This window comes from Salvelinus fontinalis, chromosome 12, assembly GCF_029448725.1.
Source record: "Salvelinus fontinalis isolate EN_2023a chromosome 12, ASM2944872v1, whole genome shotgun sequence".
Taxonomy (NCBI): Eukaryota; Metazoa; Chordata; class Actinopteri; order Salmoniformes; family Salmonidae; genus Salvelinus; species Salvelinus fontinalis.
The window spans coordinates 37,491,795-37,516,303 of NC_074676.1; the positions used below are offsets into that span (position 1 = coordinate 37,491,795).

At 42.9% G+C, this 24,509-nt stretch overlaps 1 protein-coding gene across 7 annotated transcripts in view; it reads left to right on the plus strand.

The window, feature by feature from the left end:
- LOC129867315 (unconventional myosin-IXb-like) overlaps positions 1–24,509 on the plus strand; it is a 118,481-nt gene that overhangs the window by 86,700 nt on the left and 7,272 nt on the right. For 3 of the 7 annotated variants that reach the window (XM_055940637.1, XM_055940634.1, XM_055940636.1), the window contains 16 exons: positions 6,471–6,577; positions 7,829–7,920; positions 9,160–9,347; positions 9,718–9,825; positions 9,945–10,115; positions 15,545–15,586; positions 15,703–15,814; positions 16,327–16,400; positions 16,537–16,729; positions 16,965–17,093; positions 17,806–17,911; positions 18,012–18,143; positions 18,418–18,541; positions 18,887–18,937; positions 19,954–20,072; positions 23,429–23,556. In XM_055940637.1, the coding sequence (XP_055796612.1) occupies positions 6,471–6,577; positions 7,829–7,920; positions 9,160–9,347; positions 9,718–9,825; positions 9,945–10,115; positions 15,545–15,586; positions 15,703–15,814; positions 16,327–16,400; positions 16,537–16,729; positions 16,965–17,093; positions 17,806–17,911; positions 18,012–18,143; positions 18,418–18,541; positions 18,887–18,937; positions 19,954–20,072; positions 23,429–23,556 (1,876 nt within the window). Of the gene's footprint in view, positions 1–6,470; positions 6,578–7,828; positions 7,921–9,159; positions 9,348–9,717; positions 9,826–9,944; positions 10,116–15,544; positions 15,587–15,702; positions 15,815–16,326; positions 16,401–16,536; positions 16,730–16,964; positions 17,094–17,805; positions 17,912–18,011; positions 18,144–18,417; positions 18,542–18,886; positions 18,938–19,953; positions 20,073–23,428; positions 23,570–23,668; positions 23,761–24,509 lie in introns of all 7 variants that reach the window. The other 4 variants (XM_055940638.1, XM_055940639.1, XM_055940640.1 and 1 more) reach the window with 4 other exon arrangements.

Consider the following 24,509-nt stretch of genomic DNA (forward strand, 5'->3'; position numbering starts at 1 on the left):
AGGTAGTAATCAAACCGAACCACATGACCTTTGTTTTGGAGATGTTCAGAACAAGGTTAAGGGTAGAGAAATCTTGTTGGACACTAAGAAAGCTGTGTAGTACTGCGTTTAACACAAAATCCGGGGCGGGGCCAGCTGAGGTATAAGACTATCATCTGCATATAAATGGATGAGAGAGCTTCCTACTGCCTGAGCTGTGTTGTTGATGTAATTTGAGAAGATCGCGGAGCCTAGGATCGAGCCTTGGGGTACTCCCATGGTGACAGGCAGTGGCTGAGACAGCAGATGTTCTGACTTTACACATTGCACTCTTTGAGAGAGGTAGTTAGCAAACTAGACCCTTCAGAGACGCCAATACCAACCCACATGAATGGAACGGTCTAAAGCAGTGGTTTCCAAACTTTTTATAGTCCCGTACCCCTTCAAACATTCAACCTCCAGCTGCGTACCCCCTCTAGCACCAAGGTCAACACACTCTCAAATGTTTTTTGCCATCATTGTAAGCCTGCCACACACACTATACGATAAATTAATTAAACATAAGAATGAGTGTGAGTTTCTCACAACCTGGCTCGTGGGAAGTCACAAAGAGCTCTTATAGTACCAGGGCACAAATAATAATAAATAATTTTGCTCTTTATTTAGCCATCTTTGTTCATTGAAAATTGTGAGTAACTCACCACAGGTTAATGAGAAGGGTGTGCTTGAAAGGATGCACATAACTCTGTAATTTTGGGTTGTATTGGAGAGAGTGTCTTACATCATTTTCCACACAGTCAGTGCCTATATTTAGTTTTCAGTTGCAAAGGGCATCAGTGTCTTAACAGCGCGATTTGCCAAGGCTGGATACTCTGAGCGCAGCCTAGTCCAGAACACTGTCAGTGGCTTCTGATTAAATTTTCACAGAACCGCTCGTTGCAATTTCGATGAGGCTCTCTTGTTCAGATATCGGTAAAAGGGACTGGATGCAGGGCATGAAAGGGATAACGAATCAAGTTGTTTGTCATCCGTTTTGGGAAAGTACCTGCGTTTGCGTAATTGCGCACCCAACTTACTCCGGTGCTTCGCTATATCATATTTGACATTGTCCGTAAGCCTGAGTTCATTTGCACATAAAAAATCATACAATGACGGGGAAGAGCTCCAACGTCTTAATCATAGCCTCAATTTTGTCACACACATTGAATATAGTTGCGGAGAGTCTCTGTACTCCTTGATTCAGATCATTCAGGCGAGAAAAAACATCACCCAGATAGGCCAGTCGTGTGAGAAACTCGTCATCATGCAAGTGGTCAGACAAGTGAAAATTATGGTCAGTAAAGAAAACTTTAAGCTCGTCTCTCAATTCAAAAAAACGTGTCAATACTTTGCCCCTTGATAACCAGCGCACTTCTTTCTGTATGTTGCAAAAGCGTTACATGGTTGCTGTCCATATCATTGCATAATGCAGAAAATACATGAGAGTTCAGGGGCCTTGCTTTAACCAAGTTAACCATTTTCACTGTAGTGTCCAAACATTTTTCAAGTTTCAGGCATTCCCTTGGCAGCGAGAGCCTCTCAGTGGATGCTGCAGTGTACCGAAGTGGCATCGGGAGCAACTGCACACGCGTTACCACTCCACTATGTCTCCCGTTCATGGTTTTTACGCCATCAGTACAGATACCAACATGAGCAGCAGCTACGTTTGGCTACATACGGACCATTAGTGGAATTCCCGCGAGAGAGTAACGGTTAATGTGATTGGATGTTAGTTATTTGACTAGGCTACCTGTATTTGATATTGTGTTATTTTGCTGAACACTAGATGGTTTGTGAAACGAAGCTACTCAGGCAAGAAAAAAAACTCACCCAAATGCATAGCCCCGCTGGAAAATATAACTGGGCTGTTTGAAAATGCGAAGGGGAAAAAATGTAGTAAACATTTTTTTTTTTATGTGAATCACACATGCCGACGGCATTGCACGTACCCCTGGGAATACCTGGTCTTACGTATCAAAAGCTTTGGCTAAGTCAAAAATAGCAGCAGAACATTGCTTAGAATTAAAGGCAATGGTGACATCATTGAGGCCCTTTAAGGTTGCAGTGACATATCCGTAACCTGAGCTGAAACCAGATTGCATACCAGACTGAGATATTTTGACATCAAGAAAGCTCGTCAGTTGATTATTGCCAAATTTTTCCAACACTTTTGATAAATTGAAATTAGCCTTCAACAGTTCAGGATCAGCTTGATCTCCCTCTTTAAATAAAGGACTCATCGTTGCTGCCTTCTAAGCACTGGGAACCTCCTCAGATAGGAGAGACAGGTTTGGCGATGATAGGGCTGCAACCTTAAAGAAGAAAGGATCTAAAACATCTAACCCAGATTGTTTTTTGGGGTCAAGTTCATGGAGCTCCTTTAGCGCCTCAGACTCAGTGACCGCCTGCTGGGAGATGCTGTGTAGCGGGGCAGGGGGAAAAGATGGCAGAGCATTAGGGTTAGTTGCATTAGAAGGGCTGGAAGATGAGGAAGTCTTGGATGGGCAAGGACACATGGCTTAGTCAAATAGGAATCCTGACTTAATGAAGTGGTGATTAAAGAGCTCAACCATATGCTCCTTGTCAGTAACAACCACATCATCAACCTTAACATGCAGACTACACCTGCCACCGGGCGCATGTCCAGCCACACCAGACGTGATCAGGACATGGAGGTTGAAATATCAAAATGAACTCTGAACCAAATATATTAATTTGGGGACTGGTCGAAACACACATGAAACATTCATGGACATTTAGTTAGCTAGCTTGCTGTTGCTAGCTAATTTTTCCAGAGATATAAACATTGGGTTGTTATTTTGCCTGAAATGTACAAGGTCCCTTTTTAGCTGGATCTTTTGTAGAATATCGACCCATTTTGAGTCACGTAAAATTGTGTGTCCTCTAGTCCAAAAATGTATCCACAGATAAAAGGGGAAACCTAGTTAGTTTCTAGTAATTCTAGCTTTTATATGGTGGTTGGGTTGGCAACCAACTTTAAGGTGCATTACTGCAACCGACTGGAGTGTGGACCTCGTTCATCTTTCAATCACCTAGGTGGGTGTATTCTCCTAATGTTGTCCGCATTTAAGGGACATGGACAGCTGCGACGAGGAGGGTTTATTCTCCAGGTCTTTCACCGTTTTCCAGAACTTCTTGAGGTTAGACCCACAGAGCGAGAACTGATCGTTAAAGTAATTAACTTTGGCCTTCCGGATAGGCTGAGTGCATTTATTTCTAATTTGCCTGAACTACAGCCAGTCAGCCGGAGTATTTGTGTGCCGAACCTTCCGCCAATTTTTTTTTTTTTTGAGATGGAGTAAGTCTGCCAGATCACGGTCAAACCAGAGGTTGAACCTGCTTTTAATTCTCATTTTCTGTGTGCATGTTTGTTAATAATACCAGTGAAAATATATTTAAAAAATAAGGTCCTAGTATCTTCAATAGAGGTGATCAAGCTGATTCTATACCCCTTTACAGAGGCCAGGTCATGAAGGAAAGCTTTCTCATTAAAGTTTCTCAGCAAGCGTCTATGACAAATCAGGACAGGTCATTTAACTGAGCAGCCATTACGAACACAGGCCTTAAAATAGTGATCAATAAGGTCATTACAGAAAACACCAGACTGATACCTGTGAGTATAATGTCAAGGAAAGTAGCCTTTTCTGTGTGTTTGGTAGGATTGGTAATAATCTGAAAGATTTAGGGAGCAAATGAAATTGTTTGGTGACAGACTTGGTGGAGACAACAGAGAACTGAAGGTGTTCCTTGGTAAAGATTGCCACTCCACCACTTTGGAAGATCTGTCTTCAGAAAAAGGTCAATGAACACTCTTTCTTAACCATGTCTCAGTAATGACCATCTGGATTGGAACTGTGAACCTACACTATCAATTTTAGGTAATAAACTAGTAGTGTTAACATGCAAAAAAAACAGGCTTTTACAAGAGCAGAAATCGGTGAAGCAAAAATCATCAGAGCACAAGTCAGAATTGGCAATAGTAGACTGACCATTTCCAGATATCATCAGCAGTAATACAATCAGGGCACGGGAGAGGACAGGGCGAGCTCTGCATTGTTGAATTTTTTTTAATGACTTTATAATTTGCATCAGATGGCAACAAGATCATATTTTACTGCAATTTCATCAGGTAGCATGAATACAAAGCTGGCGGGAGAAGGTTAGAGTAGGATGGGAGGCCGAGAGACAGAGTCATGAGTGTAGGAACAAACTTTGTCTGTCTTCACGGTCGGGTAAATGAGCAAACTCATAGTCAACAAAGTGAACAGGAGTCATTGAGCAAATAGCGCAAAGCACAACAAAAAAGTAAAACGGCTTGGAGCCAACCATTGTAAGTTCAAAGAGTCACTCGCCCCAACAAAATAAGGTGAGAGAGTAGCTCTTTGAGCACAGTAGGCTATAAAAGTCTGAGATAATTAGTATATGCCTACGAGTTATTAATTTATTTTAAAGCGTTTCTGAGTAAAGCACAAATGAATTGGCCTACATAAAGTTCAGAGCAGTCCAAAATCTATGTGTGTGCTGAAGGCAAGCGAAAGCTTGGGAGAGAGGGGTGAGTGTGGCAGGGTTATCTGTACCAGACAGGTGGAGACAGGCCAGGGGAGATGGGGAGCAGATCGCCGGGTGGGATCCAAGCAGCAGTGCAGCAGGCAACGGGAGTAGGTGTCACACCCGCTTGGGGGATGCTTTGTCGGGAGGCTGAGTAGAAGAGGAGGCGCTCGACCTTACCGAACAGGTGCGTGGTGGAGGAGATAAAAACGTCCGAAGCGAAAAGCTGAATGAGAATTGTTGGGCGAAGACAAAACCAAGACACCAGTAAAAATGCTGAATTCCAATCCGAGATCAAACAGTGATTTAAAGTAAAGAGCAAAAAAGTAAGCGCTGCATATGTCCCAGCAGCATTGTGTGCCTTGCCCTTTCTTATGAACTGTTATTTTCATCAAATACGAGGGCAGCACATCAGATCTGAACAGGTTGAAGCTAGCATATCACATTCTTTATTCATGACATTTGAATGAAAGCTTAGTGTCATTGTACTTCTCTGGCTCTAATAGGTCAGAACACGTTACCGTAAACATTCCAAACACAAACGTTGACTAGCTCGTAGACATCGCCTTTTAAGAAAAGTTAAGAAATGGAGGATGGGACATATTGGACCTGCTTCCCTTTGAGCGCAAGGGCCTGCTTGGGCCCACAAGGGACAAAGTCCATGGATAAGGTATAATCACAAAGCCAGAGCAGAGCTTGCCACCACAGAGAAACGGAGCCCTGCCCGTTAGAGACAATCTGGTGCATCCTAGCACACCATTGGCTCTTAATCTCTGGACTCCAGTTTCAGGTCTTTTTTGCCCTAGTATTTAACCTCATCATACACTTCTTTAGATGTAATGGGGAGCATAATCAATAGGCTTGGGAGTGGTTGATCAACCCCCACAATTAAACCCTTTCTGGTCAACCGTCATGATTTGGGGGTTTTATCAGAGGTGGTCCTTGGAATTTGTTTCTTCATGGGTTATTTCACACAGGAATATTATTTTATCAACATTTTATAAAACATTTAATGTCATGCCCATGGCAGCAAAAAAAATGAGTAGTACCAGTTTACCATTTTACAAGGCTCTTACTGTAATTGTGTGCCTATAGACTTGCATCTGCATTCGGCAGTGTTTTTGGGCGATAACTTTCCTGTGGATTGCTAACACACAACCACTCTCATTTTCCAATTGAATGATTAATTTGCTATTTAAATAACAAGTGGTCACAAATGATTTTGAGGATTTGACTCAATAATGAATCAGTTTTCCTCTTAACCACCAACAACAACAATGTGCTGCTGGGAATGAACATGGGTGTATTTTTCAGGTGATAAAATTATATGAACCTCTTCCATAATTTGTGCAATGGATAATGAGTAGTGGAACTTTTAAGGTGATTGTCCCTCAGGTTGGGTGTTGATGGAAGTTGGGTAGGTTGGGTTCTCATGGAGGTCTATCGGAAGTTTGGTAGGTTGGGTTCTCATGGATGTCTATTGGAAGTTGGTTGGGTTCTCAAGGAAGTCTATTGGTTGATATAGGGGCGGCAGATAGCCTAGTGGTTAGAGCGTTGGACTAGTAACCGAAAGGATGCAAGATTGAATCCCCGAGCTGCCCCTGAACAAGGCAGTTAACCCACTGTTCCTAGGCCGTCATTGAAAATAAGAATTTGTTCTTAACTGACTTGCCTAGTTAAATAAAGGTCAAATAAAAAACTATTGGGTTGGTCATTCTTGATTGCTGGAAATGTCATCTCTTTTTCCTGTCGCAAATGAAACTTATCAAGTTTTACCAAGGCCTCATCTCCTCAAACAGTTTTTTCAATCACCTGCTCAACATGATGGGAATTGTACAGTATAGTTTGATTCTTCGCATTGATCTTATTGTTCGTCCTTGCAGCTCCAGTCTGCTGTAGAGGATTGGTCAACGGGCAGCATGAAGAGAAGGACCCATGACACCTCAGGCCACCAGGACACTGTCCAAACTCTACCGCCCACCCCAGAGAGGTACACTGCTTCAGGGAAACTAATGTTAAATATTTTACAGCAGGATGGGGGACAGAGCAGTCCCGGCTGATTCGTTTTGGGTTGTGAAAGAGACTGGGTTGGACCTAAAAATATTGGCTTTGTTTTTAGATGAGTCATAAGAGCATTCCAAAAGCTTTTGGTAGATCATGGCATAAATAGGTTTTGGAACTAGCGGTATAGAACCTTAGTTGGCCAATATTATGGTTTGATGCCTTGGCTTTTGGATGTTAAAATGCATATGTTGATGTCCTAAGGGTCTCTTCCAGATAACCCCAATGATCAATCAAATGTATTTATAAAGCCCTTTTTACATCAGCAGTTGTCACAAAGTGCTTATACAGAAACTTGGCCTAAAACCCCAAACAGCAAGCAATGCAGATGTAGAAGCGCGGTGGCTAAAAAGACAGGAACCTAGGAAGATGCTTGAGTGTGATGTTAATGTAAAGAGACTGATGTAACTGTGGAGGAAAACCCTTCACTAGACGTTCTCATCCACCCCGGAGGTCTGAGGCAGATAGCCCATGGGAAAACACTATTCCTTGTGTAATCAAACTGTCTAGCTCCTTCATATGGCACGTTGCACAAGCTAGAGTTTCCCATATATAGCTATAGAGGCAGTTTGTTTTTGGAGGGGATAGATTCCGGAAATTCCTTAACTTAATTTACTCTGAACGGATTTACTTGTTCCCCACTTTTTGGGATGTGCTGTGCCTTACTGTTCCAATGTTTTTATCAGGCTGGACGATCAAAATATTGGGCTTTATTTTGATTTTGTTTAAAGATTGTTACCATGGCACTCATTGAGCAGAGTCGGTCTATAAACCCTGAAAATATGTGGTGTTGGACTGGACAGATGAGAACATTTATTACTGTAGGCTTACATACAAAAATCCTCTGCCCCTTGACATTCACAAAGATTCAACATTCACATCTCGCACTTCTGATCACTAAAACAAAGCATGTTTTATCCAATTCTCCTGCATGGTGGCAGATATGATCAAATGGCAGATTGTATTTCTGTGTCAAGTCCGAACAACAGGTACTCTTGTAATTATGTTGTTCATATTAGTAGGATTAGATACATTGCTCACCTGTGCCTATTTACAGTCAAACCCATTAAAATCCATAATACACATCAATAACCCACAAATGTTACAATTAGTGTTTTTGTATTGACTCCTACTGTATGAGTGTGTTGATGGTGTGGTGTTGAGTGTTTGTGTGCTGTAGATCCTCAGGGTTCCTGAGGAAGATCCTGAAGAAACGTTCCCATAAAGAAGCTCATAGTCCTGACGATGGAGATCTGAGCGACCGAGGAGAAGGTTAGAGGCACCAGGATGCAGCCTTGGGGCACAACCAATATGTGACCTGACCAGGAAAATCTCTGGGTCCTAGTTCTACAATAGGCTATAATAACCCGAGCGTACATTTTGTTCCTGGTCAAGTCACATGGTCATTCAAAGTGAATCTCTCATACATCACTTGATTATCCTAGATACCCGATATGGCACATTTCCATCTGAAACAACATCTCTTACTTCTCTACTGCCCTATTTAGCTTGTCTCCAGCATATCTTGTTGCTATGTAACTGTTAGGTTGCTGTCAAATGACTTGTCAGTGCCTTTAGCAGTGTATACTGTACAAGGTAGGGAGTTTCTCTGGGACTGTGAAATAAGGTGGTATTTGTGCTAAGATTCAGTCTGGCCTGGAAATGGCAGTGCTCTTACTCATGTGAAGGTGCTGGAAGAGGGCAGTGATGTAGGGGGTGATACAGGGTCAGTCACTTCCTGAACATGAGACCCAGAGAGAAAATACAGGTGTATTTCTCCAATGGATTTGTTTCTTAAATAAGTTGCTTTCTGGTAAATAATTAGTCAAGTAGGATTAAGCTCTATCATAACAACATAGTTTGGACCTTTTATCATCATGTTTTGACTGTGAAACTGGCTCTAGCCTCTTGCTATGGTAGTGCGTCACAGTTTGGCGTTAGGGAGAATTAAAAATATGTTTTATCAACAAAATGATATGAAAATCCAAAAAACGAGTTTGGAATCAAGTGAAGTGTTTATTTCCTGGCCAAAACAATATATGTAAAAGGCTCTCAAGTCCCCAAAACTTACATTCTACAGCTTATACAGATATGGCTGTCATTAATAAATCATGTTAAACACTATTATTCCACACAGAGTGAGTCCATGAAACTTATTATGCAACTTGTTAACCAAATGTTTACTCTTGAACTTATTAAGACTTGCCATGACAAAGGGGTTGAATACTTATTGACTCAAGACTTTTCAGCTTTTCATTTTTAGATAATTTGTAAAAAATAAAAAACCTAATTCCACTTTGACATTATGGGGTACTGTGTGTAGGCCAGTAACGAAAGTGTCTAAATGTACATGTGTTTAAATGTAGGCTGTAACAATGTGGAAAAGGTAAAGTAGTGAATATTTTATATAATGATGCTTGAACATATTGACGACAATTCTGTCTGTCTCTCTCTTTGTTTCTGTGTCTCTTTGTCTCTGTTTGTTTGTCTGTCTGTCTTCGTTCCACACAGCCCTGCCTCTCTCTCTAACATCCCGCTCCCACCCAGACCCCGCTAGTGGAGGCCGGGCAGTGAGCCAGAACCCCACCATCAAGATCAGCCAGGCCACGCGTGTTTCAGAGCAATGGAACGCCTCTCTGGACAGGGAGATTACCAACGCCAATGAGCTCCGACACCTGGACGAATTCCTGGGGAATCAGGTCCAACCACATTCTGATTAATGTTACAGCTAAAAGCTAACTGAAATGAGAGTTGATCTCAGTCACACACCTCTTGTTGTTTTCAGGTGCATAGAGGAGAAATACACTTATAGTATGCTCCACAATATGTTTAAGGGGATAGTTTGGGGATGTTTTGGCAATGAAGCCCTTTATCTTGTGTTAGTGCTAGCTTAGCTAAGCTAGTTAGCGTTAGCTCACGAAACTACCTATAATCTCCTTCCTACTGGACACAGATATACAAATGGTATCCACAAGTTCATCTGGCTCTGGGGAAGTAGATAAAGGGCTTCATTGCCAAAAATCCCAAACTATCCCTTTAAACTATTGCTCTCTCTCTCTCTCTCTGTAGGTGAATGACTTCCGCTCCAGAGGGAAGCAGTTGTCTGCCACAGAGAACATCTTCATCACCGCCACCATGCAGTTCAGAGAGACCATCAAGGGCATGTACTCTCTCCCGGTGAGTGTCAGAACGCAAGGCCTATAGATATGGAAGCTGCTTTATCAATTGAGTGACTCCCGTGTATGGATGATAATTGCTTTATTCCCCTTTCTCTTTCTCTCACCCATGGTGGACAGACACACCATATTGGCTACAAGGGTCTGATGCGTGGCTACCAGAAGAGGGTGATCAGCCTGGCAGGAGAGAAGCAGAAGGGAGAGGTGCAGCTGGTGGTCAACCTGTTCCAGTCAGTCCTGGATGGCTTCATCAGGGGAGAGATCAAAAAAGAGGAGGCAGAACCAGCCAAGGTGAAGGATTACCCTGCATATTTGTCATAGGGCTATTATCTTAGTAGGCAACTCCAAGCACCCTGGTTTATGCTATAACACTTGGCACAAACAACACTTTCGTAGCATGTTATGCTGCGGAGCTGAGCAGACATTAATAAACTGAGCTCTTCAAAGTTATCCTATTATTAGATAAATATCGACGTTGAAACAATATTCTAACATTGGCTGATAAACTGTTAAGCGCTTACCTTCCCAAGGGCCATGGACCTCGATCCGAGAGGCAAGAAGGATGACCAAAACTTTGTTGAATCCCAAGATAATAACGCCACAGCTAGCAAGATAAGCATTAACCCTGATAACTCAGATGACAGTTCCACACTGTTCCTCTCAGCAGCCTCTTCCGAGACTTCAGGCATGCTTGCTACTCTCCTCCAGGAAATGTAATATGGTAACAAAGGTCTTTCACTGAAAATGTACAACAAATAGGCTGAACTTTATTCTTCCATTGATGGCCTGAAATCCTCCCTGAATGACCTCCTTTTGAGAACCACTGAGGCTGAGTTTCGCATTAGCACTGCTGAAGATACTGTCACCTGACATGAACAAGTTATCAAACAGCTGCAGAAGGACAATGCCTATCTCAAAAACATGGTGTACCAGATGGAGAACCAGAGCAGACGTAGCAATATCCGTGTGGTGGGATTGAAGGAGGACAGCGAGGGCTGTGACCCTGTCCGTTTCTTCACTCAATGGATCCCTGATGTCCTGCGCATAACCAACTACACTAAGCTGAACACGCCCACAGAACCTTAACACCGAAAACCCACACCAGATGAGCCTCCACAGACCGCCCTGATCGGGTTCCTCCGTTTCCAGGACAAGGTGAAGATACTGCGACTCACAAGAGCCAAAGGGGACATCACCATCGATGGCAAGAGTGTCAGCCTCTTCCCGGATATGCGCGTGAATCTCGCAAGACGTAAGCAGCTCAAATCTGTTGCCAAAGCCCTGAAGGACAAGAACATCACCGGCTACATCATTCACCCTGCGCAGATGAAAGTTCCGTACAATGGCCGAAGCCATCTTTTCGACACTCCGGGAGAAGTGTTAACTTTTCTCAAAGAACTGAACCGAATTTGCTTCACAAAGGTCTATCTGTGGGATTTGACGCAGTTTATTGGGATTTGTCTTGTTTGTGCTCTCCTGGGACTGAACTACTGATGTCTATTTGGAATTTGGATCTGTTTACCCCGTGATTCGGTCGCTACAGTTGATTTGGACATTTTCAACTAACAGTTATTTTTCCCGTGGTGAGTTCTATTACATTTACAGGGGAGTATATTTTGGTTTTGACAATATCCACTGGGCGAAACAAATTAGGCCTAGGTCCATTGCTTTTTCCCCCATTTATGATTCTCCTCTTCTCCTGAAAAGAGACTCAAGCAGCCCTTGTTGAAAGTAAAATATTCCGCCATAAATGTCTATTCACAACGTTTGTTTTCAACATAGAGAGCTCGTAGGTTTTAGTTTATGCCAAAGCTTAGCTAGTAAGAGCAAGATGGAAATCAAGCAACAATGTCTCTCTACAAGTGTTTTCATGTTTGATTGTGGTTTTAGTCCGACAATTGGTCGTTTTTTAAATATTTTTTTTTTTATGTTTCCTTCCTAAAGAGACGCATAGGTCACTTCAGTGTTCACGTCAAAGTTGAAACATTACCTGAATACTTACATGTGAGTAATTATCATTCGGTTATATATTTGAAACTCAACCCATGCTTAATCCATTAAAATATGTCACATTCAACGTAAAAGATCTTAACAGCCCAGTTAAGAGGATAATTTCTTAAGGTATAGACTATTTAAGGCTGACGTTGTGTTCTTACAAGAAACACATTGTACAGCCAGTAAACACAAGAAATTAAAGAGGGAATGGGTAGGACAAATTGTTGCGGCCTCGTTTAACTCTAAAGCAAGAGGAACTGCTATTTTGATAAGTAGACACATCCCTTTCGTGTCAGCAACACCATGTCTGATCCCTCAGGCAGGTTTGTTTTGGTGCAGGGGCATATTTATTCAGTCTTGGAACCTATTGAGTATTTATGCTCCTAACTTCGATGACCATATGTTTATTCAGAATGTCTTCATTCAGGCTGCTCAAGCTCCACCAGAATGGCTGGAGATGTTTTTTCCCCAGATACAGTTCTTGATAGGTCCTCTTACCAAAGCCGTCAAGCTCACCATGTCATTCATGAAGGATCTCAATTTACTAGACGTACTGAGACAGATGCACCCACAAGGATATGAACTACTCTTTATTCACACCCACCCAACACACACACACTCACGCATAGATCACTTTTTGCTGTCAACCCAACTGTTTCATAGTGTTAGATACCGATTGTCTCACCAGATTGCTTTGTGACCATTCTCCTCTGGAATTAGAAATCTCCATTCCTACCAAGCATATATAGATGGAGACTAAATTCTACACTCCTGAAGCAACCTGCATTCATCAAAGAGCAGATCAATATTTTTACTTTGACAAATAAACCCTCTGGTCCTGACAGTTTAATTATTTGGGACACATTGAAAGTCTCTGATGGGAAAGGCTCATTGCCTGTACTAAAGGGTTGAAAAGAAAACACAGTGCCAAACTGAATGACCTTAAATCTGAAATCTTTGAGCTAGAGAACCTACCAAAGGGGCCAGACTAAAGACCTATAAAGGCTTTTGGTAAATAAGAAACTGAAATATAATGCTCTGAACATGTATCAAGCTGAGAGGGGCATTACTAAATCAAAACAGCGTTACTATGAACTTGGAGAGAAAGCACACAAAGTATTGGCATGGCAACTGAGAGCAGGGGAAAGTAAGAGGACAATTAATGCTATAGAAACTCTTACTAATGAGATCTTTTGACCCTACTGAAATGAATGATACTTTTAAGAAATGCTACGAGGACCTCTATACTTCCCAATCAAGTGATGATCTATCAGAGATCAACTCTTCTCTCCTTTCTCAACCTCCCTTGCCTGTCAGAGGAAGACAGAGCGCACCTGAGCGAACAGATCTCAGTCCCTGAATTTTTGGAGGACATTAAATCTTTACCATCTAATAAATCTCCTGGCTTCCCTCCAGAGTTCTATAAAGAACTCAAGGGGCTGTTGGTACCCTACCTTAAGGAGGTACTTTAAAAAGCCGGGGAGGACAACTGCTTTCCAGAGTCTTTCACTCAAACTGTGATTACAGTAATTCACAAGAAAGGGGAAAACCTGCGAAAGTGTGCCTCCTATAGACCAATCTCTCTCCTTAAAACAGATTGTAAACTGGTCACCAAGATGCTATCTAAGAGACTGGAGTCATGCCTCCCCCTGTTGGTCAACTCAGATCTTACTGGATCCATAATTAATAGATTGTCCTCCAATAATCTCAGAAGGTTCTTTGATATAATTCACCTTGCAAAAAAATAAATATCTAGTGTCGCAGTCTCCCTCGTCGCCAAAAAGGCCTTTAATAGGGTCGAATTACCATATCTCATTCGCGTTTTGGAAAAGTTCAGTTTAGGCACCGTGTTTGTAAACTTGATAGAATCACTCAACAAATCTCCTAAAACTAATATTGCTACCAATGGGATTACTTCCTCCTCTTTCCTTCTCTTTAGGGGGAACAGATATAGTTGCCCTTTTAGCCCCCACCTCTTCGCCATCGAACCGTTGGCGGAGGCCGTTAGAACATGTCCTGACATACATGGCATATCACTCTTTGAGGACGACCTTATCTTATTTCTAACAAACCCAGAACATCCCCTCTCACTTACAGAACCTATTACAGTATTTTTGTTCTTTCTCTGGGTATAAGGTCAATTTTGATTAAAATCTTACTGTTGTCTGTCTTTGACCATCAAGCATCAATTTCCTTTTTAGACGGTCGCCTATGGGTTTCACATATTTGGGTATAATGGTGGATGGTAACCTGAAGAACCTCAATAAACTCAATCTGGCCAGCTTGTTGCAAAAGGTGGAGGGTGACCTGTGTAAATGGATGGACGTGTGTCTCTCTACTGGGTAGAATTAAAATGAATATCCTACACAGACTTCTATATTTGTTTCAATCTCTCCCCATCCCTGTATCCGCAGCATTCTTTTCCTCTCTCGACAAGCTGACCAGACAGTTTGTGGTACGGCAAATCTCCTAGGATTAGCCTGGACAAACTGACCCTTGATTACAGTCAAGGGGGCTTAAACCTCCCTAATTTCAGAATATATTACCTGGCTGGTTGAACATGGTTCCCAATCAAGCAATGTTCAAAAGTTTTTCAAGAATAGTAACTTTAGACCATGGTCTGATAAGAGGATCACTCTTCTGGAACATTGTTATGAGGGAATTCTTATGTCCTTTGAACAGCTGAAATAGAAATACCACTTGTCTAACAAGGACCTCTTTAGTTACCTACAACTATGACATTTTATTAGGGTGAATCTCAAGGACCAATGGAACCTACCTAAGATGTCACCTGTTGCACAACTTTGCCATGCAGACCAACCGCTGTTCAAGACCATTTCCTGTGTTTACGATGCTCTTATGTCATGACTACCACTGCCTGAGCTAGATAAACCACGACTTAGATGGGAAAAATATCTGGGTATTCGTCTTGATGAGGGTCTATGGAGTGACCTATGCAGGGATGGTGTTACATCCACATTGAACTCCAGATACAGACTGATCCAGTTTAATTTCCTCCATCAGCTCTATATCACCCCATCTACATTGCACAAGTTCAACCCTGGTATCTCCCCCCTATGTTCAAAACTACACCGTTTCTGGCAAGGGGTATGCGATACCGTATCCTCAATTCAGGGGGCTGCATTCCCTTTAGACCCGGAGGTCTGTCTACTGGATAACTTCACTAATTCCAATCTTAGGCAAAGTCACACTAATAAAGCTAACAGAAATGGTGCTCGCAATTGCCAAATAATTATTGCCTTGAAATGGAATCTGGCAGGCGGATATCTGAAGTTAGTAGTTGTATCCCACTGGAGAAAATTTCTTTCAGCTTGAGGGTTAAGTCGGAGACAATTTACAGAATTTGGCAACCCTTTATTGATTATATGGAGAATGTCCCCTCAACATTGATTGCATCTTTTTATAATCCTCATGTAATGTTTCATACTTAATGTATAAAATGTACTGTAGCCTACTGGTCCAATGTCTCATATTTAGTTTTGTTTTTCTATTGCATTTACATTTGTCTGTTGTCTTCTAAGTTTGTCACTTTGTTATTGTTGTCTTTCTTCTTTTTGTTTTGAATGTTCTTAATTGTAAAATGCAAAAATAAAATATATCCGTTTTTTTTAACACTGATTTTTGGTACTGAATACACGGATCTTGATTATTGTCCGTCTTTATGGATTCAATAAAGTAAATATTGATGGTTTTGTCTATTTCAGCCTGCTAAAGCGCGAAAGAATAGGCGGAAAAAATACAAGAACGTAAGTACAAACTAAGGGCCGATCCTTAAACCGTTCTACTCTTTGTTCTCTATAGAAATGTTTTTTTTTAAATGATTGGACACATTGATACATGCACACAATGTATGATTGTTTAGATGGAGAACCCCCTGGACCATGTGTTCAGCACGTACCAGGTTAACATCATGCAGTCGTGTGACCAGTGCAACTCCTATATCGGGGGCATGGAGAAAGTCTACATGTGCAGCTGTAAGTACCAGACAGACAGACAAACACACATTCTGACAACTCTCACATTCTTGTAACAACTAATATAGGTGTATATATATGTATATATACATATACATTTTTTTTCACCTTTATTTAACCAGGTAGGCCAGTTGAGAACAAGTTCTCATTTACAACTGCGACCTGGCCAAGATAAAGCAAAGCGACAAAAACAACACAGAGTTACACAGAACAAACGCACAGTCAATAACATAATAGAAAAATCTATGTACAGTGTGTGCAAATGTAGAAGAGTAGGGAGGTAAGACAATAAATAGGCCATAGAGGCAAAATAATTACAATTTAGCATTAACACTGGAGTGATAGATGTGCAGATGATGATGTGCAAATAACAAGGATAACAGTCTCCAATGATTGATGTGAATGATGAGCATGCTTTAAACATACATAACGTGTAACATTATAACCATTACATTCTGGGTCGTCATGGATACAAATGTTAATAGCCTCCCATTTTGGTTTTATTTTTCCAGATTGTAAGATGGTGTGCCACAAGAAGTGCCTCTGCAAAATTGTCACAGACTGCTCCACGTTTTGTGCCAAAAAGGTGGGCATTGACCTCACATATTCGTAAACTACATTGACATACTTCCATGATTTAGGTTTGAATCTTAAATCCGTATTGGTCCCTAGGTTACTATTGACTAACATATCTCTGACTGTTGGTGTCTGTCTGTGTGCAGAGTGATGAGGAGTCGGGAGGCCTGCACTTTGGGGTGCGCTTGTGTCACCTGACCAGCGAGGACAACCCCATTCCCATAGTGCTGGAGATGATGCTGGAGCATGTCGAGATGAACGGCCTGTTAACAGAGGGAATCTACCGCAAGTCAGGCTCCGCCAACCGCATGAAGGAGCTCCACCAGCTAATGGAGACTGGTAAGGGCCAGCCCATAATATTATAAACAGTAAACCAGAGAGCTGCTAAGATCTTGATGGGTAACAGTTCATTTGAGGGGTGTACGGAAGACATAACATTAAACACCTACACAAGCACAAGAGTAGTTGTATTTTTCAAGTTTCATTGTGCCCATGTAGATCTTATGAATGACGTAAGTATACCTCTTCATGTTCCCATTCCATGACCTGTCTAATGGTTGATGTTGTGTGGCAGACCCCCACGCAGTGTGCCTGGAGGACTACCCCATCCACACAGTGACAGGGCTGATCAAACAGTGGCTGAGAAAGCTGCCTGACCCCCTCATGACCTTCACTCATTACAATGACTTCCTTCGTGCCGTGGGTGAGTCCTGTTATAGCTCTGCCTCACTCTTTTCCATGATCAAGGGAGAGATGGCTACTCTTGTTCATTTTGGATTTTGTTATATAATATACGTCCACAAGGGGGAGGCCCTATATCAACCCAGATGGGTTATCTTCTCCTTGGTATGTTCTACTGATCTACAGGTAAATGCCAAAATAAAGGAAATACTTGAGTAAATAAGGGATACAAAGTATATTGAAATCAGGTGTGGTTCCTGAGTTAATTAAGCTATTAAAACATCCCATCATGCTTAAGGTCCAGCTGCCAATTTATTTTGGCTACCATGGCTAGAGATCTCTGACTTTGAAAAAGGGGTCTCAAAGGAAGTTTAAAGGGTGTGTGTGTGTCTATCACCAGATCTCAACCCAATGAAACACTTATGGGAGCGGCACCTGAGACAGCGTTTTCCGCCACTTTTGACAGAATGACAAATTATGGAATTTCTCGTGGAAGAATGGTGTCGCATTACAGTTCCAGACACTTGTAGAATCAATGCCAAGGCGCATTAAAGCGGTTCTGGCGGCTTGTGGTGGCTCAACGCCGTATTAAGACCCTATGTTGGTGTTTCCTTTATTTTGTCAGTTACCTGTATTCTACTGAATGTTGAAATGTGTAATATTGTCAACTGTCAGCAATCCCTACATTGTGGCGTTGTTGTTGATCATACATTGTGTTTTCCTCATCTCTCTAGAACTTCCTGAAAAGCAAGAGCAGCTACATGCCATCTACAAAGTGTTGGAACAGCTCCCCACCGCATGTTTCAACACCTTGGAAAGACTTTTCTTCCATCTAGTCAAGTACATACTCTTCATGGCTGGGGCAATATTGCAATGTGTATTGCTGTATAAATATTAAACTTTTTTCCCCTTCCACATGAGTAATATCTCTCTCTTCCAGAGTGTCTAAAGACGAGTCTCACAATCGCATGTCTCCCAACTCCCTGGCCATCGTGTTTGCCCCCTGCATCCTCCGCTGCCCAGACAGCGCCGACCCACTCATGAGCATGAAGGACGTGGCCAAGACCACCACGTAAGTACCTCTCTGATCACTGCATAGACAGACACCACTATTACTTTATGTATAAAACATTGTTTTATTATTATCAATTCAGTTGAAATAAATGTACATTTTTTAAAAATCCCACAATAAGAATAGTCCACTTAGAATGGATTTTATTGATCTCAACCCTAGTCTTTGCTGTTATCAAGTGAATATTTTGTTCAGGCAACTAGGTACGACCCCCACTGTACTGTCTTTACCACAATAGAGATTCTAACTAGCAGGTAATGTCTCTGTGTCCCAGGTGTGTGGAGATGTTGATCAACGAGCAGATCAGACGCTACAATGAGAAGTTGGAGGAGATAGAACAGCTGGAGCACGCTGAGGCTCTGGCTGTCAACCAGCTCAAACTCAAGAGACAGAACACGGTGAGGACAATTTTACATGGTCTGGTCTGTCTGGACACTACCAATGGTTGGGGCCAATTCAGGAAACAAACTGACATTTCTATTCCAATTTTCCTCAATGCTTCTCTATGTCGCTTTCTGAATTGGAATGGAATTGATCCCAACACTGACACTTACCAGGTCCATAGACTCAGTAGACAGACCGACCATAGTCACCAACTGTATTTACTACATACTGTAGGGCAGGGCTGTACTACTACACTCCTAGTCCAGTAAGGCTGCAGGTTTTTGAGTGTCAGTGTATTGTCCAATATCCACCATGGGTTACTGCTCATTGTTTTGTGGTTCTCCCTTTTTTTTCTTCAGCTGCACTGGCATTTGCCCCTCAGATTTGCTGCTCCTTACAAAGGAGTGGTGGTACGTATCCACGCTGCTCTGGTCTTCCTGGTAGCTAGATGCGGTTTGTCTTAACCAACCGTCTGTGCATGACTTGTAGTAGTCGATGACTCCCCCCATCCCCTCTCTCCTCTTCATACTAATTGATGGTATACAGTGCTGCAGTGGTCTCCCAACTATGTTTCTGGAGAGCAACTGGGCATGCAGGCTTTTGTTCCAGTCCAGCAGTTACACACCTGGATCCAGGCGAAGACAATGATCAGTTGATTCTGTGACGGAGGTGTGTGTCAGTGCTAGGTGTGTGTCAGTACTGCTAGAACAAAGGCCTGCATGCCTACTACTAGTACCTCTATGCGATGTTAGACCCCTGTTATACTGCATGTTGGTTTCAGCCCTCAGTATCTGTGATGTGAAGGTTCTTCAGAGTGACGGTGTGGGTTGATGTTGGTCTTTTCTACATGTGACTTGTTTGTGGTTTGACTAGTATTTGGTGACATTAACTCTTGATCATAGCCCGCTTGTGCTGTATAGAACATATATGATTCCCCACTGTACAACCTCAGGATTGGATGGATGGTTTGTGGATTCTCCCTGTTAACCGGAACCAAGCCTTATAATTGAGTTGTCTTCTTGATGATGTCTTTTACTCCTGGAGTAAAATAACCATTGCTTTGATTCGCAGCCTATAGCTTCATTCAATAGTAAAATCGTCATAAAAACCCTCACACCCGATACTGACATGTTCCTACACGTTGTGTGATTGAATAACAGTTTCATAGTGTCTGTTAATTCCTACTCATCATGACAAAACCGCCTGCCTTCCTCTAGTTACCATAGCTCACTGGAATGACAGAGGCATGAAATAAATAAACACTATGCATGATGACGTGACACAGGCACCCCCACCCCATCCTCTAAACCAGTGTGGGAAGGACTTGCTACTTGTTGAGGTGCTATGAGTAACTGTGTGTGTGTGTGTGTGTGTGTGTGTGTGTGTGTGTGTGTGTGTGTGTGTGTGTGTGTGTGTTCTCTCCCAGGTGCATGAGAAGAAGTGCTCTGACTTGACGGTGGTCCCTGAGAACGATGAGCCACTAGACTCTGACACGGAGGCTGAGAAAAACCTGATGGAGCGCATCAAGTCTATAAAACAAGAGAAGTAAGAACTGAACAGAGCCCCTGATTCACCACTAAATTCAGCAGATACTTTTGGCAATGTAGTATATGTGGGCACCACTTCAAATGATTGGATTCAGCTATTTCATCCACACCCGTTGCTGACAGGTTTATAAAATCGAGCACACAGCTATGCAATCTCCATAGACAAACATTGGCAGTAGAATGGCCCGTACTGAAGAGCTTAGTGACTTTCAATGTGGCACCGTCATAGGATGCCACATTTCCAACAAGTCAGTTCGTCAAATTTCTGCCCTGCTAGAGCTGCCTCGGTCAACTGTAAGTGCTGTTATTGTGAAGTGGGAATGTCTAGGAGCAAAAACGTCTCAACCGCGAAGTGGTTGGCCGCACATGCTCACAGAACGGAACCGCCAAATGCTGAAGTGCGTAGCGTGTAAAAATCATCTTTCCTTGGTTGCAACCCTCTCTACTTAGTTCCAAACTGCCTCTGGAAGCATCATCAGCACAAGAACTGTTCGTCGGGATCCATGGCCTAAGATCACCATGCGCAATGCCAAGCGTTGGCAAAAGTGGTGTAAAGATCGCCGCCATTGGAATCTGGAGCAGTGGAAACGCCTTCTCTGGAGTGATGAATCACGCTTGTATCACACTCTGGCCTTCAGACGGACAGATCTGGGTTTGGCGGATGTCATGCGAACGCTACCTGCCCGAATGCATAGTGTAAAGTTTGGTGGAGGAGGAATAGTGGTCTAGGGCTGTTTTTCATGGTTCGGGCTGGGCGTCTTAGTTCCAGTGAAGGGAAATCTTAATGCTTCAGCATACAATGAGGGGTGAGTCTAGACTTCTGTGCTTCCAACTTTGTGGCAACAGTTTGGGGAAGGCCCTGTTGTGGAAATCCACCACTAAGGACTCAAAGTAAATACAGCAATCTTTATTATTACGGCTGTAGAGGTTCACAAACTCAATACAAACTTGATAAAAACTCTGAAGGGGAGGTTCCCTTTCAGTCCTTTTATACTGCTATACTAACAAGTTATAAGCATGGTTGGTTCCTGTATTTGACTGATTTATTCCACTTCTCTTGTCCCAAGATAATGTTCTGGGCGTACTGCCAATTTGCTTATGAGTGATAGTGTGGTTTCCTCCTTTGCAGTCATCCAGTTACTGGCATGAACCCAACCAGGTTATTACAAAAGCAGCATTGTGCTAAACATACGATTACATACACACAAGAACATTTCCATCACAGCCCTTTCCTGTTTCAGCATGTCAATGCCCCCATGCACAAAGTGAGGTCCATACAGAAATGGTTTGTTGAAATTGGTGTGGAAGAACTTGACTGGCCTGCACAGAGCCATGACCTCAACCACATTGACCACCTTTGGGATGAATTGGAATGCCTAATCGCCCAACATCAGTGCCCGGCCTCACTAATGCTCTTGGCTGAATGAAAGCAAGTCCCCGCAGCAATGTTCCAACATCTAGTGATAGCCATGAAGTGCTTTGAAAGGCTGGTCATGGCTCACATTTACACCATCATCCCAGAAACCCTAGACCCACTCCAATTCGCATACTGCCCCAACAAAAGGAACACCTATGTGAGAGTGCTATTAATTGACTACAGCTCAGCGTTGAGAGCACCAGCTGTTCCGGACGACTGTGTGATCACGCTCTCCATAGCCAATGTGAGTAAGACCTTTAAACAGGTCAGCATTCACAAGGCCAGACGGATTACCAGTACGTGTACTTCGAGCATGCGCTGACCAACTTGCAAGTGTTTTCACTGATATTTTCAACAGCTCCCTGTCTGTAATACCATCATGTTTCAAGCAGACCACCATAATCCCAGTGCCCAAGAACACTAAGGTAACCTGCCTAAATGTCTTCCGACCCATAGCACTCATATTTGTAGCCATGAAGTGCTTTGAAAGGCTGGTCATGGCTCATATCAAGATCATTATCCCAGAACATGGCTCATATCAAGATCATTATTTCAGAAACCCTAGACTCACTCCAATTTGCATACTGCCCCAACAGATCCATAGATGGTGCAATCTCTATTGCAGTCCACACTGGCCTTTCACACCTGGACAAAAGGAATGCCTATGTGAAAATGCTATTCATTGACTACAGCTCAGCATTCAACACCATAGTACCCTTAAAGCTCATCACTAAGCTAAGGATCCTGGGACTAAACACCTCGCTCTGCAACTGGATCCAGGACTTCCTGATGAGCTGTCCCCAGGTGGTGAGGGTAGGCAACAACACATCTGCCACGCTGATCCTCAACACTGGGGCCCCTCAGCGGTGCGTGCTTAGTACTCTCCTGTACTCCGTGTTCACCCACGACTGCGTGGCCAAACAGGTGCTATGGAGGGTAGTGCGTACGGCCTAGGACATCACTGGGGCAAAGCTTCCTGCCACCCAGGACCTATATACTAGGCGGTGTCAGGAAAAAGGCCCAAAAAATTGTCAGACTCCAGCCACTCTAGCCATAGACAGTTCTCTCTGCTACCGCACAGCAAGTGGTACTGGAGCGCCAAGTCTTAGTCCAAAAGGCTCATTAACACCACCTACCCCCAGGCCATAAGACTGCTGAACAATTAATCAAATGGACACCCGGACTATTTACATTGACCCCTCTTTGTTTTCACACTGCTGCTACTCGTGTTTATCTATGCATAGTCACTTCACCCCTACCTACATGTACACTGCTGCTACTCGTGTTTATTATCTATGCATAGTAACTTTACTCCCTACCTACATGTACAAATTACCTCGACTAACCTGTACCCCCAAACATTGACTCGGTACCAGTATCCCCTGTATATAGCCTCATTATTGTTATTTTATTTTTTTATTTTTTTTACTTTAGTTTATTTAGTAAATATTTTGTTAACTCTTTCTTGAACTGCGTTGTTGGTTAAGGGCTTGTAAGTTAGAATTTCACGGTAAAGTGAATTGCTGTTATTTTCGAAAGCCTTCCCAGAAGAGTGAATGCTGTTATTACAGCAAAGGACGGACCAACTCCATATTAATGCCCATGATTTTGGATTGAGATGTTCGTCGAGCAGCTGTCCACATACTTTTGGCCGTGTAGTGTTTTTGAATGCTGTGGTTTATACACCGTGGTTATATTTATATAATATATGCCATTTAGTAGATGCTTACAGTCATGAGTGCATACATTTTACGAATGGGTGGTCCCGGGAATCAAACCCACTACCCTGGGGTTACGAGTGCCATGCTTTACCAACTAAGCTACAAAGGACCACCCATATCCAATGGTTATATTTTTTGCCTGTTATCCACCAACCAACCCTTGGTTACATTTGTGACCCCTCTGTTTTCTTTCTCTCCCTTCCCCATTTATCCCAGGGAAGACCTGGCCTGCAGACTGCCAGAGCTGGAACAACCTGGTTCTGACCAGGACAACCTGGACTCTGAGGCGTCGCTGAGCTCTGAGAGCCTGTTGGACGAGCGCTGCAACAACTCGGAGCCCGAAGGTCAGTATTAAAGGTATAATCCCCCCCCCCCCCCCTTTCCTATCTATTCACACCTGTGGGTTTCTCATCGGCCTGCCTGGCCCCCTGTCTGCCCCTGCTGTCTCTGGTGCAGGTCTGGACATGCTGGTGGTGCTGCATTTAAAGAGGTTGGCGGAGGTGCCGTCTTCTCTCTAGCATGTTGGAGGCTCCCGGTTTACAAGCAACGTGTGTGTGTGTGTGTGTTTTTGTATGTTTGCATGAGTGTCTGTGTGGCATGCAGAAACTTTGACCAGACTAACTGGTGGGGGTGGAGTAACATGGTGGAGTATTATGGTGGTAGAGGTTTGCGGGGGACTGATATCTTCATACCGCTCCTGCTGCTTTTCATACCGCGCTCGCTCCCGCTGTCCGACTCCCACCCACTCCTGCAAGAACTGGTCCCCAATCTGACGCAGTCCTGCAATGTTATTGTAGGTGAACTGTATGTGACACAGCTCGCTTTGCAGCCTCGGTCCCAGCAATCTTGCCACCCTAGTCAAGATCAAAATGCGCAAAAATAGCCTAAGAAATAGATTAAAATACCAGAGATTCTCACGTGGCCCATTATATTACGTTATCGGTATTATTGGGCTGTATCAACCAATAGGGTAGACGTAGTTTAATAGAGTTGGCGAATTATAGGAGAGTGGACACTACCTGCTTTTAGCAACACTAGTATTTACACACTGGGGTTGCTGGAAATTATCTTACAAAGAAAGTAATACTCCGCCGTATGCCAGAAGTTAAAAACTGTTTTATCCCCGTGGATTGATGAGGAATTGAGAAGTTGTTTGGTTGAGAGGGGTGAGGGATGAGGCAAAAGGAATGGCAAATACGTCTGGCTGCACAACCGATTGGCAAACGTACTGCAAATTGAGAAATCATGTGACTAAACTGAATAAAAAGAAGACACTATACTATGAAACAAAGATAAA